Raw genomic sequence first — 19,248 nt, forward strand, 5'->3', positions numbered from 1 at the left:
AGCGTCCGGCTAGTCAACAATAGTAACTCATTCGCGGTAGCACGGCTCAGCGTGGGAACAAAACCCGTTAATGAGCGTGTCGCTGCGTCGCAAAATGGCAATCCATGGCACTATACGCCTCTGTTTGCAGGGTATCTCTGACGCTCATACGCTGCGCATCCAGGATGGCAGCCAGTTACAGGGCCGCCAAGGGCGTAGCGAGGACATCCAGGCCAAATCAGCAATGTTCGCACCGAAGTGTCTTTTCGATTGTGGAAAGGAATTCTAGAAAAAATCCAGATAATTTCCGGCGCAGGTGGCTGTTTTGGTGTCGGCGGTGCATGGCAGTACGAACAAATTTCGGGGGGGGGGGGTCTGTAGTCAGGTCAGCCCCCCCCCCCCCTGGCTACGCCACTGGTGTGAGCCACAGTTGAAGGTGAACAAGAACAAGATGCAGCGCCCGTGTGTCCAGTGTGCTCGTCTTCGCCAGAGCTAAACTGCCGCCTTTCAACACGCTTCATAGAGAGTTTTAGTGCCGCGGCCCCAAAGCGGCTTGGGTACGTAAGCCCTTGCGTTCCTTTGTATTCTCCGACACTAAAACTCTCTATTAGAGAGTTTTAGTGTCGGGGCCCCCAAGCGGCCCGCGTACGCACGCTCTTGCGTTCCTTTGTACTCCCAGCCGCATCCACGGAGAATACAAAGGAACGCAAGGGCTTACCTAACCAAGCCGCTTTGGGGCCGCGGCACTAAAACTCTCTATTATATTAACACGCAGGGCGGGCGTGCGAACACCGACGCAGGAGAAGAAAGAGACAACACAAACGCCGACTCGATGAGTCGGCGTTTGTGTTGTTTTGTTTAGTTTTGTATGTTGTCATCGCTTGGCCACTTGCAGGATATTTTGGGCGCGCTCTCGCATCAAGTAGAAGTCTTCTTCCTCTTGTCCTTCGAGCTACTTGATGACTGTGTGAGCGCTAGTCCTGTTGTATTTGCTGCTTCGATGTCCTCGTTTTTTCGCGCTGCATCAAGTTATTCGCAAGTTGAACTGAGTCGCCCAAACCTGCAATTTGTTGCTATGGTATTAAATGCGGAGCACTTTAGGGGCCCGGGCTGTCGTATGCTGTCGTCGCCTGGCGTAACGCAGGCAAAACCATGTATAAAAATAGAAAAAAAAGAGGAAGCAAGCGAGAAATACAGGGAGAAAGAAAGGGAAAAAATATTAAGAAAAATAGAAATAGAGAAAAAACGTAAAGAGAAAAGAAAGGAGGAAAGAAAGAGAAAACTGAAGAGAAACAAGATGGCTGCCCAACTCCGCACTTCCTTCAGGCTTGGCAACATAGGCGTGCGCATGGTTCCCCATCAGGGGGGGGGGGGCGAAGGTTCGTCGCAGCGCCCCCCCCACCCTACTAAGTCAATGTATGGGGCAGATTTTGCGCCCCCCCTCTTTGGTGACTAGAAGGGTCAATGTACGGGGCAGATTTCGCCCCCCCCCCTAGGTGATTAGGGGGGGGGCGGCGCCCCTCCCCCCCCCCTGTGTGCACACCTGTGCTTGGCACCACTAGTGCGAAGCCGCCTTAAATTTTTTCTCCTGCATCACTGTTTGCACGCCTACCTTGTTTCGCGGTGCTTACTTACCGACTAGCTCAACCTTCTGTCGTTCTACGGAAAACGATTTTTGTCCTTGTATGAGTAAATTACCCCTTCACAATACCAAAATCGCTACTTTTAGCGCGATAAGACGCTTGGTAAGCGAGAAAACGCGAGAAAGAAAACGCGGGTGGCGACGCCACCTTGAGATTCCGGCACTAATCATCGTGACGTCACAGATTTTGGCGGCGTGTGCCAGGGCCTGCGTAGTTCCTAATCGGTAAAAATGAAGTAAGTTGTTCGCTGAGGGGGCCAGAGACTTAACATACCAAGTTTCAGGAAATTTCGTTGAGCCAGTGTGGCCAAAATAATAAAAAAAGAACTTTAAAATCCGTGACATCACCATCGGAGATTTCGGCGGGAAATTTAAGTGATACTTTTGACATTGATTTTCTTATCTATTAATGAACCTATAAGGTGAAGTTAACGACATTGGAAGTTTTTAGAGTGCACTTTTATCAATCTAAACAGATTTATTGCTTCGCTTTAATGTCCCTTTAGCTCTGTTTCACTACCGGCGACGTCATTACGCAAAGTTTTATCAACCCATCTGTTCTGAACCACAGTTATCCTGTGTTAATTTCTTTTTCTTTACTTTATTCCGCAGGCTAGATGATGGCCAAACGAGTGTTCATTTTATCACCACCGACCAAGGCAGTCGAAGGCGAAGCGGCGGTGGAGACGATGCTTCTTCAACTCTTCGCCAAACCGCCTCAGGTCACCTTCGAAAACGTCCCCGCAAAGCGCGACGCCGTGCGCCTGCTGCGCGTCCTCAACACGACCAACGCAGAGCAAGTTGTGACGCTCAGTGTGCCGCATGGCAAGGGCTTCACCGCAGACACGGAGGCGTTCAAGCTGCTTCCCGGACAATCGCAGATGGTCACATTCACCTGGAAGCCAGACGAGAAGGACACTGCTGCCCGAGTGGCTGTCTCGGTGTCCACGGACAAAGGTATCAAAAGCAGGATCGTATTGCTTGGGACAGTACGCCAGGAGGCTCGGCCACGAATCAATAAGGTATGTGCAAACGGGTGCACGCAAACAAGAAACTTTTGTGGTGTCTGCCACCACCGCTTTCAGACTGCGTTTAATGCCGCACTGACACACGTACTTGTTCATCTGTATCTGGTGGCCATTCTTAGCTGGTGAAGTACAGTAACCGAAAAATTCAGGAGCCCAGACCTGCCAAGAAAATTAGGGCAAGTTTAGCTTGGCATCTGAGTGCCTGATGTACCACTTTTCTTCCTTTCTTTCTTTGTATTGCATTGGGCAATGCTCGCTTCTAACTTTTCGACAATCACAAGTCACCTCGATAAAATATCAGATTGCCAGATTAGAAACGGTCGATCGCCGACTAGCCCACGACTAAGAGTGCTTCAATTATGGGAAAACTGCACAGACAAATGCGCATGTGGCCAGCGCACCTTTGAGGGCTATGTTTCTGCAGTACGTTCGCCGGCGCTGGGATTTTCGCGTACGATGCCGCCACTGAAATCTGCGAGTTATAAAAGCTTTGCTTAAAAAGGATTGCTTGAAACGTACTACAAGGATACCTTATGCACTTTTCAGTGCCAGCAACGGTGGTTCATCAGGTTCGCTGTGATAATCGCAGGGATTTCATCAGAACCTCGGAATAATTTTAACCTCCTTGGTGCCACGGTATTTTCTTGGGTACCTTGATTGTAGTCTTGTTTGAGATTAACCTCGAAGAGATTAGTTAAATGATCATCCTCGATGTAAGGCGGACTCCATTAGCAGCTAAACAAGATTGGTTTAAAATGATCATCGCTTATCAATAATGAAACGGGCCTTAATTTTGTTCTGTGCTATGGTATGGCCACAGATGATGGAATGCGTCAATAAAAAAAGATTTCAAATGCCATGAGTTGACGCAAAAATTCAAGTAGAGCTTTAACGTGCCAATGTGGAACATCATCTTAAGTCTTCATCTATTGTTTTCATCAATAAAACTGTTTTTACATTTCTTAGCGAACTTCCGCAACTTTCAGCGAATCTGTCTATCTAACCGCCTACGACTTTGTGCTCTCCTGGCTGTTTCGTTAATGGTATGTACACCAAAATTGGTATGGCATAACATGACTGTAGACGAACATGCTAAATGTCAGGTCATAACATGAAAGTCATGACATGCATGTCATGAACGGCATGATTTACATGTCACGGTCTTGCTCTGTGGCCATTTCGTTAACTTGATGTATACTAAAATTGGTATGGTGTGACAACAGTGTACGCTTAACATAAGTGACAGGTGGTAATGTGCAAATCATGCCACGCATGCCATGTACAGCACAATTTACATGACATGTTCTCGGGGGGCTCGCGTCTGTTTAATTAAATGGATGTATACCAAAATTGGCATGACAAAACGTGTCATTTATGTTCGTCATACAGACATGTGGTAACATGAAAATCGTGATATGCATGTCATGCACAGCATGATTTACATGCCATGCTCATGGTAACGCTGGCAGCCGTTTCGCTAGCTTGACATGTACGAAATTGGGTAGTGCGTGACGTGACTGTATGACGAACATAAATGACAGGTGGTAACATGACAATCATGACATGCATTTCATGTACAGCATGATTTACATGCTACGCTCATGGTGCGCTCGCGGCCCGTATGCTAGCTTGATACAATACACCAAAGTCGGTTTTACGGGACGTGTCTGTACGACTAACATAAATCACAGGTGGTAACATGACAATCATAACATGCATTTCATGTACAGCATGAGTTACATGCTATGCTCATCGTGTGCTCGCAGCCGGTTTGCTAGCTTGATGTACACCAAAATTTTTGCGGCCAGTTTGCTAGCTTGATAAACACCAAAACTGTTTTTGTGGGACATGACTGTACGAGGAACATAAATGTCAGGTGGTAACATGACAATCATGACGTGCATGTCTTGTAGGGCATGATTTGTATGCAATGCTCATGGTGCACGCGCGGCCGTCTCACTAGCTTGACATGTACCAAATTGGTTAGTGCATGACGGCACTGTATGAAGAACATAAATGACTGGTCATGCATTGTATGTATCAGAATACGAGCTTCATTATCATGGTATATACCATATTGTACTTGCATGCATGCATGACAAGCATGCGATATATAGTGGACTAGATGTCATGACGTGAATGACTTCCTGAAGGACAAACAGGGCGATGTATGCAGCTCTTTGCTGGCTGCTTCGCCTTACATCGATTCCCACAGTGCGTGGGATCTACCAGATTTTTTATGACAAGAAACGGGAGATGGGCTACTTTCTTAACTTCTGCGAGATGCTGTTCTTAGCACATAATTGTTCTATCTTAACTAAAAAAAATGGACTTCTCACATTTGTCGTGTCCCATTCCATAATGAAAACGAATTTGAGGAGCAGTTATGTCTCTGAATGGTTTCCAGGTCTGAGGAGTATAACGCAAGCGTGTACTTTGTCATCATTATCAGCCTAGATTATGTCCACTGCAGGACGAATGCCCTTCTCAACGATCTCCAATTTGACCTGCCCTGCGCAAGCTGTTTCCATTTTATGCCTGCAAATTTCATCACCGCCCCCAACTTCTTGTAAGCCAGTGAACAACATTAGAGAGATTGCATCTCCCTTTCTCGATCCCAATTCTTTTTTTGCTTTTGTTGTGTAGGAGCAGGTGACAGCAAATTCTTTCTCTTGAGCTGGTCAGCTTCATCTGTGGCTTTTATCAAGTCTTCTATTGTTTGAGAGAGCTTGCTTTGTTCTTGTCTTGGTGATTTACCTACAACTTCAGGACGGTGGTTCCCAAGAATTTGTGTTATTTGCATAGCGTTACTTTCGCTAAACTTCGTGCTGCGTATCCTAATTTATTTTTTGCAATTACAGGAAGGAGTACCGAGGTCAAGGATACTCACATCTTCGCAGAAGCCCAACTTGACCACTGGGCCTCCAAAAAAGGATATGCCTAAAAAAGCAGTGCCAAACGCAGTGCAGCCCACCAGGAAAGCTACTGCTCGACCAAGACTCACTGTTCCGATAGAATTCAAGACACATTGGAAGAAGCGTACCGGTTGTGAGAACAAGTGCCATGCAACCGTGAAGTCGACTGCGCCCATCAGACAAGCGCCCTTGAGCTCATCTGCCAGCACCCGCCCAAACGCTGACAGCCAGCGCGTTTGCCCACCTCGTCGGACCGCTCTAAACAAACCCACAAGCAATGCTTGTCCCAGGACCCATGCTGCTCGGGCTGGAGTTTCTCTTGCGGCACATCCCGCTCATACATACAATAAAGAGAAACTTCAAACTGAGACTGTTTCGTTAGAAGCAATCAGGAGAGAACCTTTCAGCGGTGGTATTGGCCTTCCCGAAACTACGAGCCAACTGTCTGACGGTAGCCAGGGTCACATTGGGGCTGGCCAAGCCCTGCAGTCCTTACCGGGCACCGGAGGCTTTAGTGACATCTCTCTTTCGAGTGAACCTGGTGACTTCAAGCTCCGAGAAGAGACACATTGTGCACAAGCTGATACAGGAGCCATTTCGTGCCTCCAGACAACCGTTAGTGCTATGTTCGAAGGCAGTTTGGAACCCACAAGTGCAGCTTTCGAGGACAACTTGAATGTCGAGACCAAAGATACGGCCAACTCGGAGGAAGCGGTTCATATTGGCGAAGGAAGCGACCCCATTCAGAACAACACCTTCGAGCTTGACCTGAGCGCGCGAATGGAAATGCTGCACCAGCAGATAATCGAGAAACAAGCCTCCAGTGGCACACAGGAAAACGCGAGCAATTCCGCTGGCCCGGAGCAGTTGGACACGAGTGCTTACTTGTTGTCACTTTATGACGAGCTGTGCAAGACAAAATGCAATCCGTCACTGGTGGACAAAGTTTTTCCCACAGCGATGATACAAAAACGCCGCTGCTCGTCGCCCAAGCTCCCGGAATAAACGGACCGAGAAAACTGCCTGAAATACCGGATTCGACAACTCGAGCTCGATACATATGACGATTCACTGCGGAGAATGACCCAGACCTATGGTGAGGGTGCGTCATTTGATGGACACGCTTGCGTGGAAGACTCCCTTTCTGCGGACGTCAGTGGCATCTCGGGTAAGCCGGGAAATGCATCCTGAAGCATCCAAGACTACTGGGCTTGACAGTGCCGCTTTTCAGTACATGCCGTGTAGTCGAGCCTGTACCTGTGGTCCTGACATGGATTTTATTCTGATGCGAAATGAAAAAAAAAATTGTACAAGGTGTTTGATACGACAGCATTCAGCATTGTTTAATGTAAGTGTGTTTTACGAGCTTTTATACTTTTATATTATGTATGGGATTATGTCAATTACCCGAATAAAACTAGCAGAAATGGTCGAATATGTATTTCTGTGTTTACGTTTTCGTGGTTAAAATTACTGACGATAAGCAAGAGTAGAGCCCATGTAAGTCATAAACACATATAGTTCAAGTCTTACGAGTTTCCTTTTTTTTGGCTGATTCATTCATTCACGTGTCAGCTTATATATTTGAACCGATTTAGTGGACCTAAGCGCTTTGCTTATGTGTCTTAACAGTAGCTTACTGGATCCAATGAACATAACTCGTGAATAGAATCTCCGATTCATTGTGTAACACTCCGGTTCAGCTTTATATTTAGTATCGCAAACTCGAGAACATGGAATCTCTTGCGATACATACTTGCCAACATGGTCAGAGGCCCGGGCTTGAAGAAAAGCTCCAATTTAGGTCATCTTGCTATGCCTACATTCTGATCGTACGGGAGAGCATTTGCACCGCCACAGCTAGGAGTCACGTGACGTGAGCAGAAACGTCATTCATTACGTGATACCACCGCCGTGAAATTCGAATGGAAACCATGGTTTTACCTAGCTTTGAATAAGTATCGCTATTTTGCCGGCGTTAGTGGGGGAGGGGGGGGGGAATCTCGCACTTGTGGGGGCCACTGGTAACCGTTACGCGAGCACTCGCTAGATGACGCCACCACACCGCGGAGCGTCAAACACACTTTCTCTGCACCTTCGCGCATTTGCCCCCTCGTTCTCCCAGAGCAGCGAGGCGGCTTTTCGAAGCTAGGCGCACGCAGCAATGTCGTGTCAATAAACGTGTTTCGTTGTTCTTCGAGAACCTTCGTCTTCCCATGCGGACGATCACCAGTGACATGCCGTGCCGTTTCGCGGTTCTCACTATCTTGCCAGCATCACTACTGCCAGGGTCGACAGCGACGTGCTTGAGGTGCCTCGATGTGCGAGGCAACCTAGACGTGCTGCCCTACGAACGACGCCATACGTGACACTTCTGCTAAGCTCACGTGACCCGCGAGCTATTGTGCATATACTCCTTTTAAACGTACATGCAAAGATGGAGTAGTACTGATCACGTGCGATCACCAAACTATAAGCAGATGGGGCTTGTTTACATTTAGACTAACTGTATATAGGCACGTGCAAATAGACGTATGGGAGCAGTGTACACACATATTTGTGGTGAATGGGAGTGCACCGAAGCGTGTATGATAACTTGATTTGTCTGTATATTGCAACCGAGGTTAGCACGCCAAAGTTTTCAGCTTCAAAACCAGTATTTCGGCATTCGATTCTGAAAGCAAGCAGTGGGGGTGAGGCGGTTGGGGGGTTGAAAAGGCAAATAAACGACAGAAAGAGAGAACCGTCAATTGCATAGTGGTCTTGGCCTGCAAGCGTGCTTGCGCACCGCAAACCCCTGTCACACGGCCACCACCGAACTCCGTTTATCTTCGTTCCGCCTTGAACTCCTTAATGGAGCTTAAAGGAGTCCTGACACAAAAATTTTCGCCCCGCATTCTTTTGCTGCAATGTGTTGCTGGGGGCCTGTTAGTCATAACGCGGCACATCGTTTGCTGCAGCGCGTGACAGATAATTAATTACAAGCTCCTCATTACCGACACAGCCTCAGTTTCGGTTTGACATAGCTCCAAAAACGACAAGCCGTCGGGTGCGACTATCACCACCTAGCGAGTGAAACGCTCGGTCACGTGAGCACACAGAACAGTGACGCATTTCCGCGCGGTCTGTCGTCGTCGGGCTCATCATCGTCTGATGGCGACGATTTTCTTGCGGCGGGGATGGAAGGAATTTTCAACGTGGCGAATCACTTCAGGTTTGACCCGCTGGCGAGGAGCGATTCGTCGGGAAGTGCGTCAAAACAGAAATGGCGGCTACGACGTCATCATAACTTGTACCGGCTGCAACGGTTACGTAGGGGAAGAAGGGGGGTCACCTCGGGTCACCTCCGAGGGTGTCAATGCACTAGGTGCGGCCTATAATGCTGGATCGCGCTCGCGAACTTCAAAATTTATATAAAATACCTTCCAAGCTTTATTCGCTGTCGATATTTTGCAGATGGTACACGCGCGTACACGGGAATCGATCCAGCAGGCCACCTCGGCCGCGAAATTTTGTGTCTGTACCCCTTTAACCAGAATGGAGTTGTGGCCGTGCTACACTGCTCGGTGCAAGCTTTCGACGGTTGCCGCATGGGGCAGAAACAGCACTGCTGCGCTCGTCGAAACGTCCAATTTTTTGCCTGTGTAGTCACCTTTAAAGCAACAAAAACGTGTTTTTGTGTGTTGATGAAGTGCTCGGAATCACCATTGCTGTCACAGTGCTTGTGCGTGCGCCTCACACGTGCAGAAAAAAATATGGCGCGACGCTTCACAGCGGCGGCTTGGCGAGGCGTTGGTGTGGAGAGTTCAAGCGCTGATGTCCAAAAAAATACCACTAAAACTCACAGTGCGTGAAATGCTACGCAAAAAAAAAGAGCAAATTATAATTGAGTTCATTAGGACAATTTTGCAAGTGCGGTTTTCAGCGTAGCAGTAGCTGGCTGGGAACGAGAGTACTCCATCGAGCCGAAATGGTCATTACCGAACTCCCTCCACCAAGAGCTCCATTTAACTTCCGCAGCGAAATGGTGACCGTGTGACATGAACTCCATCTCCCTCGAGGAAAAGACGAGGGAGTTAAACGGAGTTCACGGGTGCCCGTTACAGTACTCCACACATTTCATGGTGATTTGAAGGGGCACTGCAGGGTAAATCGATTAAAAAACCCGATTTTTAATTTCATTACTAGAAACTTGGAGGATGCTTGAGCTTCGCCGCCAAGAGTAGAACGCGATAGCGTAATCGGGCCCCGTGCGCATCGCCTTCTCAGCTGCTAGCCTTGCTTCGGTTCTGGGTGCATGCCTAAACCGTGCTGCAAGGAAAGAACGACTGTGCGCGCAACAGTGGCCGTTTCAAAGTATCCTAGAATGGAGGCCCGTAGCCAGCAATTTTTTTCAGGTGGGGCCTACTTGCTGAAGGCCTTGACTATTTGAGAAAAACACCTATTTTCATTGTTTCTTTTCGGTAAAACGCCATGTCTCACCAAAATTTCTCACCAAATGTCTCACCAAAACTCACTGTTATGTTGAATTAGTTCACCAAGTTTCATGGCAATGCTCTTTTTCTTGTTTCTGCGAAAAGGTACATTTAATTTTACGCCACTGCGTGAAGTTGGGTTTTCAAGTACAAATAAAGTAACAAAGGCTGCAGTGAAAAAATTACACCAAGCAAGTTTCGGTCAAAAGCCATTCTTACTGAAAACACAATACTTCACAATAAAATATAAAACAATCGTCGAAATAGAAAGCTGAACTCAGGGTAAACCATTCACCCTACCATAGCCCCTTAAAGGGGTCGTGAACCACACCTCAGGCTTGGAGAACAAACACATCCTGCGGAAAGCATACACTGCTATGAACAGCTCAGCCAAATCTTGCCGTCTTAGGCATAGGTCGGCAAAAAAATTGGAGCTCACTCAGACTCACTCAAGAAATATATTTTCCTCTGAGGACTCGGACTCAGACTCGCCAGACTTTTTTCAACCGGACTCACTCGGACTCTACCTCACCAAAATATTACTCACTAAGACTCACGGCTAGATGTGAGTCTGAGTGAGTGGACTCATGAGTTAGTTTGCCGACCTATGGTCTTAGGTGGCAAGGAGAGTACAGAAGTGGAGCGCGAAGTTTTCATTCTCTCAGCCGCCCTCTTTTCGCAGCTGCACGCGCCAGCTATTTGGCGCGAAACAGTAGATAGCATGTTATTGACGAACAGCCGACAGAAGTCAAGAGCGCAGTTTGGATGATATGCGCTTCTTGCGAAGGAGTGCCGGCGCCACGCTCCATGGTCTGCTAACATTACACAGTAGCCACACTAGCGCGCGCAGGAATAGCGACGGGAGAGAGTGATCGCGTTTCATCACGCGCGCTGACGTAAATTCTTTCCCACGTGCCATCCCTCCCTGTGCGGCTTACAGCGCACTCGTCGGGACGAGAGCAGAGAGAAAACACTCGAAGCGTGTGGCAAATTCACGTAACTCCGCTCGTTCTTGACGGATTCGATAAGTTTTTGCGGCGATCGATTTGTGAGGCAGTAAACGCTGATACTGAAGTCATTCGATCATTACTTGGAAAATTGGTCCAAGACACCTTTATATTAACTTCAACAGGTTTTTAATTAAATAAAAAGAAAGCACATCGTTGGGAGATGTGACTACAGTCGTCGTGCTTTACAGATCATGAATATTATTACTTAATTATTCAACAACATTAAAAATCATAGCAATAAACAGCGCGAAAAATTGCAGACAAAAGGGAAGAACAACGCGGTTTTGCCTATAGTTTTTCGCGCTGTTTATTGAATACATGCCAACTAGCCAAGCTTACCACTCTGTTGAATTAAGAATCATTTTTCAAATATACGCTTGTAGGAATAGTTTAAACTTTAAAGATTTTTATAGCTTGTTCATGAGGGGACCGCAATTTCGTCTCCACAGAAATGTATTTCGCGCTGCCCCGCCACGGTGATCTAGTAGTTATGGCGCTCGACTGCTGACCCGAAGGTCGCGGGATCGAATCCCGGCCGCGGCGGCTGCATTTTCGATGCAGGCGAAAATGTTTGAGGCCCGTGCACCGTGCACATTTAGGTGCAGGTTCAAGAACCCCAGGTGGTCGAAATTCCCGGAGCCCTTCACTACGGCGTCTCCCATAATCATATCGTGGTTTTGGGACGTTAAAATCCAGATATTATTATTGTATTTCTTGTGTTTTTTTCGTTTCAGTCTACGAAGGAAACGCTTGAAGCGTTAAAGAAAGAAGGAAAACAGCGCTACGTGCTTGCGCGTTTGATATGCAGAGTTCGGTGCATTTTAAACGATCGACGTCAGCCTGCTTACAGATGAAGAAACAACATGACCAGAAAAATAAATAAAGAAAAAAACACAAAAAAGCGGAGAAACATTTCTATCGACTGTCATCGTCTGTCTGTTGCTTATCATATGCGGATGTAGTGGCGCTGCATTTTCGCGACGAAAATGCCGATGCGTAGACCCGTTCGCGGTGCATATATTTTTGATGACTCGCAAGCAGGCTTAGCGTTTCGGAACGCTATCGACAGAGTTGAAAGAAAGGCGAGTAAGCGCATATAGTGTTGTCATGTTTTATTTTTCTCGGCGTATTTCGCAGGCTTTTTCTCAGGGTCCTTTAAACACAGCGGTTTGAAGACCGTCGCAGAAACACCGGGAATTGTAACGTGAATTAGGACGCGTTCCGCATCGTGTCGCGCGAGCGGAAGACAGCGGGGACGAAAAGGAAGTGACAGACAGCCGCTCAACTTTGCATAGCACGTCGACGATGTCACATGGCTCTCTTTCAGGGGCGTAGCCAAGGGGGGGGGTGGGGGGGGGGTGGGGGGGTTGGGGGTTCAACCCCCGCCCCGAAGTTTTTCAATTGTGCCTGAGTATATAGACACGCACACACAAATGCACGCACGAACATACATAAAGTATGATTGAACCCCCACCCCCCACCCCGAAAAAAATTTCTGGCTACGCCCCTGCTCCCTTTCGAAGCAATTTGTGTTGTTAACGAATACTTTAAATATAGTGGTCCAGGCTAAGGACTGGAAAAAGGAAGCGACGCACACAATCCTAAATACACACTACACGGAGTATAAAATAGGCTTACTGAGTCCGCGTATGTTTACAGTGATGAATATTAATTAACGTCGTAAGAAAGCGAGCTTGAGCTTAACGCTGTGTGTACAATGCCACTGACGGGACGCTGCAGTCTGCCACTGTTGTGTAGCGCAACTCGTCTCTTTCGTATCTATAGACTAAAATGGAGACAGAGACAAGAGGTGGCAGCTTTCGGTGACTAAGTGCTGTCGAAATTAACATACTCTCTCCGTTGTTGTTGTCGTCTTGACGTTGTTATTGTGCCGGTAATTGCGTCACGCAGTGAGTGGGTTAAGCTTTCCTAATGTGTCAGTTTGATTCTTCAGACACGTCCTCCGAATCTGGCCACTGTCGTTTGCACACACACACACACACACAAAAAAGATGAAAATCGGCCTGAACTAGTTATCCCAGTAGGGCGCTCTAAGATGCTTAATTCGCATGACGGCCGTATAAGCGCCGTTCTTTACGACTGACAAAAGTGCAGGTTCTCTTTTGCTTGTCTCTATAGACAGTCCATAATCTACCTTTCCAGGTGCGTTAATTACCACAGGTAGTGGCTTGATTCACTTACGTTTCGTACGACCTAGGGTTTGCGTAACGTGAAACAGTATGACGGTGTAGAATCAGAGGCACTTTAAAGATTAGGAGGTTGGTGACGAAAGTCTTTTATGCGCGTTTTGTTCGCTCTTCGCACTTAGATTGCCGCCCACATAAGGAAAGAACGATTGTACAGCGATTGCATTCTGCCTAAATGTATAGAGGTAAGAGAATTGCATGCGAAGGGACGATTGTAGTGGCATGCTAGTGAAATGGTTTGTAGATTGGACGAGTGAAACGTTTATAGTGTTGGCTGCTGCGTTCTTTATACGGAAAGCAAATTTCCGTAATGCGCAAGGTTACGTGGTCTTTGTTAAGAGTTTGGCACTTTCAGGCATTGCATTCATTCGCGCGGAGCTCTACGCAGCTTAACAAAACCGGATGCTGAATGCACCGCGTTAGCCAAATATTCAGTTTCTCGGAGTGGAAAGAACGCTTACTGGGAATGTATGGGCCATGTGGGGATGAGAACAGGTAATGCAGGTACAGAGCAAAACGTACAGATCAACACAGTGACATTACGAAGGCTGTCTCGAAACAACGATTCGAACAAAGATATTTGGTTTTACATTGTGGGCACGCTCCAAGCCCCCCCCCCCCCCAACCTTTCTTTCAAAAAGAAAAAAAGAAAAGAAAAAGAAAACGAAAAAAAAAAAAAACACGAAGGGCTGACGCGACCATGCAAAGGATGGAACACCATATTATAGAAAAAGCCAGCCGAAAGTGTTATTTTTGGCTGGATGCCGAAGATCGAACGAAAATTGCCAGGCATTTTGCAAAGTAATGCATATTTTCACCAGTTGCAGTGCGTGTTGTTAACCTTTCAAACTTTCGTGGGACACACACATACACATAAATGAGAGAAAAGTAGCCCGTAGCATTATAGGTTCAGTAGAAATGCGAAGCCACGAAGTGCCTAGGAATGCATTAAAGAACACAACTGCACAGGCGTCGGCAATGTAGAATTCGTAAAGTATTCAAAAGTTGCGTGCAGCATGGTCGTATACGGCGGCAAAGTGGAGAAGCAGAACCGATTAAAAAAAAAAAAAAAAACACGACTACTTTATATTCAGCTTTTTTTTACACATGTCGAGTTACATTGGGATATGTAACTATAAAAGATGTTTTATACAACATCGCTTTGTATGCAGAGCGCCACGCCGGAAGTTGTAGGTCCTGACGGCTTAAAAACGGGCTTGAAGAAAAAGAAGCGCGACGAATTATTGCGGCCCAAGCAGTGTTTCGACAAACGCCAGAATCGGATGGATTGCGACAACAGAGGCAGGTTTGTGGAAAAACAGGGTGAAGCGTCTATGTGTGTCGTGCTTTGTCCAGCCCTTTCCCATACCATTTCTAACGGAAACGAGACTTGGTAAACGTACAGTACGAACGTCGACAGAGGCACCAGCTGCCGTAGCATGGAATTCCTTGTATGCAGTCTTACTTTCTTACTAAAAAACCAAAAAAAAAGACGCGTACCATCGAGGAAAAAATTTAAGACAGAGTAGAAAAAGGCGTCGGCACACTCGGAATCTGCACACTCGAACAAAGGTAGAAAATCGAGACGTTTCTAACGTCCTAATCTGTATACAAACCTGCTGATTTTAACACGAAAGTGTTTTATGCCGGGGTCCACCAAGACTTCAGTGACGTATTTCCGTCACGGAAATGACGTCGAAAAAATTTACACGATCAGATGCCAAAGAAAAAAAGGTTCCGTCAACGGGCATCGAACCCACGACCGCTCGGTTCGCAACAACAAATGCCGGGCACGCTATCCACTGCGCCACGGTCACAGACTCTAGAGGGCTTTACAAACGCGCCTTTTATATCTACCACTCTCCCGGTCGGCGGGGTGGCGTTGCCCTCTGGGAGCGGCAAAATAAAGTAATTCGTCATTACTGTGGCCTCCGCCATTAGCACCTGCAACGCGTTACACGTCCGTCCTATTCGGCGTGTTTTCAATAGAAGTTCAATTTTGTCAATGCCTTAACACACCGCGAGGTGGCGACCTTACCCCAAGCGTCGTAAGGTCCCTATATTTATAAAGGTAGCGACAACTACACGCGCGCCCTCTCGAGGGGTCCAAGGAGCAGCGATAGCAGACGACGCGCCGCTCGCTCCTGTGCATATTGCTGGCGCCTGAAACCGAACTCGGTGCTCGCGTGAACCGCTAAATTATTAATATTTGTGGCTTAAGATACTCATCAGTTATCAAACTACAGGGAAAATAACGTTAACGAGCACGGAGCACGTTAAATATTGAAATAAAACGCGTGCGTTTCCGAAGCAGGTTCCAAGCGGGTTCCCCACAGCAGCAGTCATGCAGGGCATTTTTTTTTCTTTGCATATTTTGACATTCAGCGTAACTTGAAGAACAGGTGGTGTTTGGGTGAGTTAAAAGTGCTTGTTTTCTAGCTCGAATAAAATAGGCAGGTAGTCAGCGTACTGGTACTTTCGGAAACATCATCGGGCACCTAGCGCTCTTGTATTGCGTAGCGCAAAGTACGCGCTATTATTGGTTTGACTGTGTTTGTCAGTGTTCGGAAGTCTTCCCACGGTTACACGGTATTTTAACTAAGCTTATTTTCTTTATACTCTAAGAGGTTTCTGCAGAAAGGGTGTTCCAATTGCCTACTGGGAGGTGACAAGGGGTGACAGAAAGTCTTTCACTTTTCTTTCCGCATTCCGAATCAGGGGTGACTCGTGGTCTGTAGAATTTCTGCAGATTGGCTGTAAGTTTTTTTGTAAGGGTCCCCATTGACTAGTGCGCACAAATCTACGGCATAAAGAATGCCGAAGAAATAATAGCGTTGCTGAGATAATGCTCATGCATATGCACGAACAAAAGCACGCCGGCCAGGCGAAAGGCTGCTTGATGTTATAACCATTACAAAATCACTTACTTCGCATATCCGGGTGTTTTCTGTGGGCACAAATTTCTTGCGACTGATTTTGTTGGGCCTTCCTTCAGCATATATTCTTGTCACCGCGAGGAACGAAAAAAAAAAGCTTTTTTCTCTCCTCCGCGCGGGGAGGCAACCGAAGGCAGAGACTCGACATGCTAGCACGTCACGCTCCAAACATTAAATTCAAACGCGGAATTCCTGCGTCCACTCAACTTCAGGTACATAAACGCTTCTAGTTTGCAACAACAGTGCGACAGAGTTGCGTGAAGTACTCTCTACGTGCTAAAATCGCCCCACTCCACGCTTGAAAACACAGTGATCCGTACCTATCGCCGGCACAGCGCTGCCGCCGCTGGACCCTTTGGGCGGGGCGCGAAGGCGAAAAGGTCACGTGTCGCCAACCGACCTATCGTAGGGCGCGGCGGCTGGATCAAGACCTTTCGCTACTTTTGAAAAATAGAGGGACTTTAAAGCGTCGTAAAAGCGTCGGCCTCGCTCACAGCATCACGCTAATCGAAACCAAAAATAGCTCTGCGACGCGCGCCTGCCTCACCTGGCTGTAACACCGCGTTCCCCGCTCACGGGCTCGCCCGGAGAAAAATCGCGGCCGGGGGGCGGCACGACGCGCTTTGCGTTTCCCTCTAGTCCGGCCGTGGTGTTCAATCACATTTTAACATGCCGCGGGATGGCGACCAAGTTCTGCGTCCAATATGCGACGCTCTTCTGGCTATCACACCTCGCTCTCTGATTACGCTTTCACCGTTAACTACTACAGCTACCACAAGGTTTTGTGTAATCATTTAACATGGACGTTAGTCGTCGGGATGGATATGTACCACCAATAATCAAAGTGGGTGCATCCACGTTAAACGGTGCTATTGCTGGCAGACATCAATATACATTGTGCAAACTCTCTTATATCAATGTACAGTAAACATTCAGTTACTTCTGTAAGGGCACGCTTTACTTTCGTGTTATTCCGATTCCCATGACGGAGGGATCAACCATCTTTTTGCTTTTGTTCTCTTTTTGATGCCGTTGCATAGGAAGGAAGGCTGTATACATCGCCATTTCCTCGCCCTTGCTAAGCACAATGTCACTGCGAGGCTCACCTCGAAAACCAATTCCGGCGTTTGCATGGTCTGTGTCACCCGGGGCCCGTATTCTCGTAAATTCCTTACGCTAAAAATACTGGTAAGACGATATATCAGCCAATCCTGACGCGGGGCATATAATTAGGGAAGCCGGCCGATTAATGGCAAAAAGAAGCATTTACGAAAGAAAAGTTGTGTGACTTTGGCCCCTGATGATGTAGGCAGGCATCGTGCCCCTACCGGAGGCAGTTTTCAGCTTGCTCCATCGGGGGCCTCCACGATTAGCTACGGCGGCACGCCGCGCTGCCGGAGGTAATCACGGATGCCACGTTCCATCTCCATTTCTCTGTTCGTCCATTTTAAATATGTCTGTTTAGTATCAAATAAAGAAGAATAACAATGACTTGCGAGAAAACGTTTTTATCGATATCAAGTACCTCCTCCTTATTTCAGCAGTAAACAAGGTCCAAACCAATAAATGAACCAGTCATTCGATGAAGCCGATTATTAAAATTAAGGAAATATCATTCGGGCAAAACAAACACAAAGAGTGCCTGAAATGTAAGGGGAAACGAGGGCGTAATACTCCTTCTTGAGGCCTTTACCTCTCTGGAGCATTAGAAGTATCGATACTATAATACAAAAAAATTAAAAAAAGAAAAAGACACCAAAATGTATCAACACTCACAGCACAGATAGTTTTAAACATAGTAATTAAGAAAGGCCATTATTAATTAATTAATAATTAATTAATTAATTAATACAATGTGCGTGATACAAGGAAAGCGCACACAGCTGCTTGAAAATAACATTGGTCATTCTGAAAGATAGCACTTCGTAAAGACCAACATAGTTTTGTTTTTCACGAAAACATAGACACTAAAAGTAGTCTAACCAGCACATATCAAACTCGATAAAAAAAGAAACGCTGGAATTTGTTCCATGTATCATATAATTCTATGTCAAACATTTTAAAAGAATTTGCCGTAGCTTCGGTGCACGCGATTGCAATCGATAGCTTCTATTCCCTTTGCGCAGCGACCTCCTAATCACACCCGTCACTCACCAAAATGCTTGCGGGAAAGTCTTCTTCCGTGAGGAAAAGCCTACTTCTCGGGGCGTTTCGCAGTACACGATGTTCGATATACCGAGTGTTCCGGCTATTTTTTCTCGACGCAGTCGTAAATTTTCCTATGCAATAACGCTAAAGCGTTGTCGCGTTCAAAAATAGTTCGATATAAAGCATAATTCGATTTACCCGAGTTCGTTATAGTCTGGTGTGACTGTAGTTATGTGACCAATACCCCAGTTTTATTCGAAGTCTATGGCAAGAAAATTACCGAAGTAAAGACGTGGCTCCGTGACGTTTTGCTATTGACGCGTTTAGAGATCAACGCTGCAATCGCAGCACGGCATGTGTGGACTCTGGGGACACTGCGAACTTGTATGATTCGATCGCTCATGCGAGACCAAGGCCAAGCCGGAATTGCAACTGTGGTCTCGAGGGTCTTGTCTCTGCAGCAGTGATTCTAACGCCCCCAGTGCTTCCGTTGTTTACTTGACGCCGCAAGCGATATCGGGGAGGAGAAAAATAAAGATAGCAATATTACCCGTTGTGCCCTCGGGCCCGTATACTTCAGCATTGTGGCGTTGTGCTCTGTCGCGGCGAGGAATTCATCGACCGACGCTCTCTTGCTGTTGGTGCCATAGTTTGTGCACTCGATGATGACGACGAGGAAAGGAGGCAGGCCGAATTCCACGCTGTGCGAGCCGTGTTTGTGGCTTGAGTGTTTTACTTTTCTTTCGGCAATACGTGCACTCTTGTGCGTTCCAGCTTGACCGACATTTAGGTCTCAATGCAGCGCACACTTTTGCGAAGGTCAGCACTTTTGTGAAAGACATAGCATTGAGTTGCAGAGTAATTTCACTCGCTTAGGACCCTTAAAAAGACGGTTCCCAAGTTAAAGC

General features: G+C 46.9%; 1 protein-coding gene across 1 annotated transcript in view; it reads left to right on the plus strand.

The window, feature by feature from the left end:
* Positions 1-6,569, plus strand: part of LOC119398940 (uncharacterized) — a 495,264-nt gene extending 488,695 nt beyond the window's left edge. The window contains exon 3 of the mRNA XM_049417473.1: positions 5,511-6,569. Coding sequence (XP_049273430.1) covers positions 5,511-6,569 — 1,059 coding nt within the window. The remainder of the gene's footprint in view (positions 1-5,510) is intronic.
* Positions 6,570-19,248: the final 12,679 nt, after the last annotated feature.

This window comes from Rhipicephalus sanguineus, chromosome 7 (assembly GCF_013339695.2).
Source record: "Rhipicephalus sanguineus isolate Rsan-2018 chromosome 7, BIME_Rsan_1.4, whole genome shotgun sequence".
Lineage (NCBI taxonomy): Eukaryota > Metazoa > Arthropoda > Arachnida > Ixodida > Ixodidae > Rhipicephalus > Rhipicephalus sanguineus.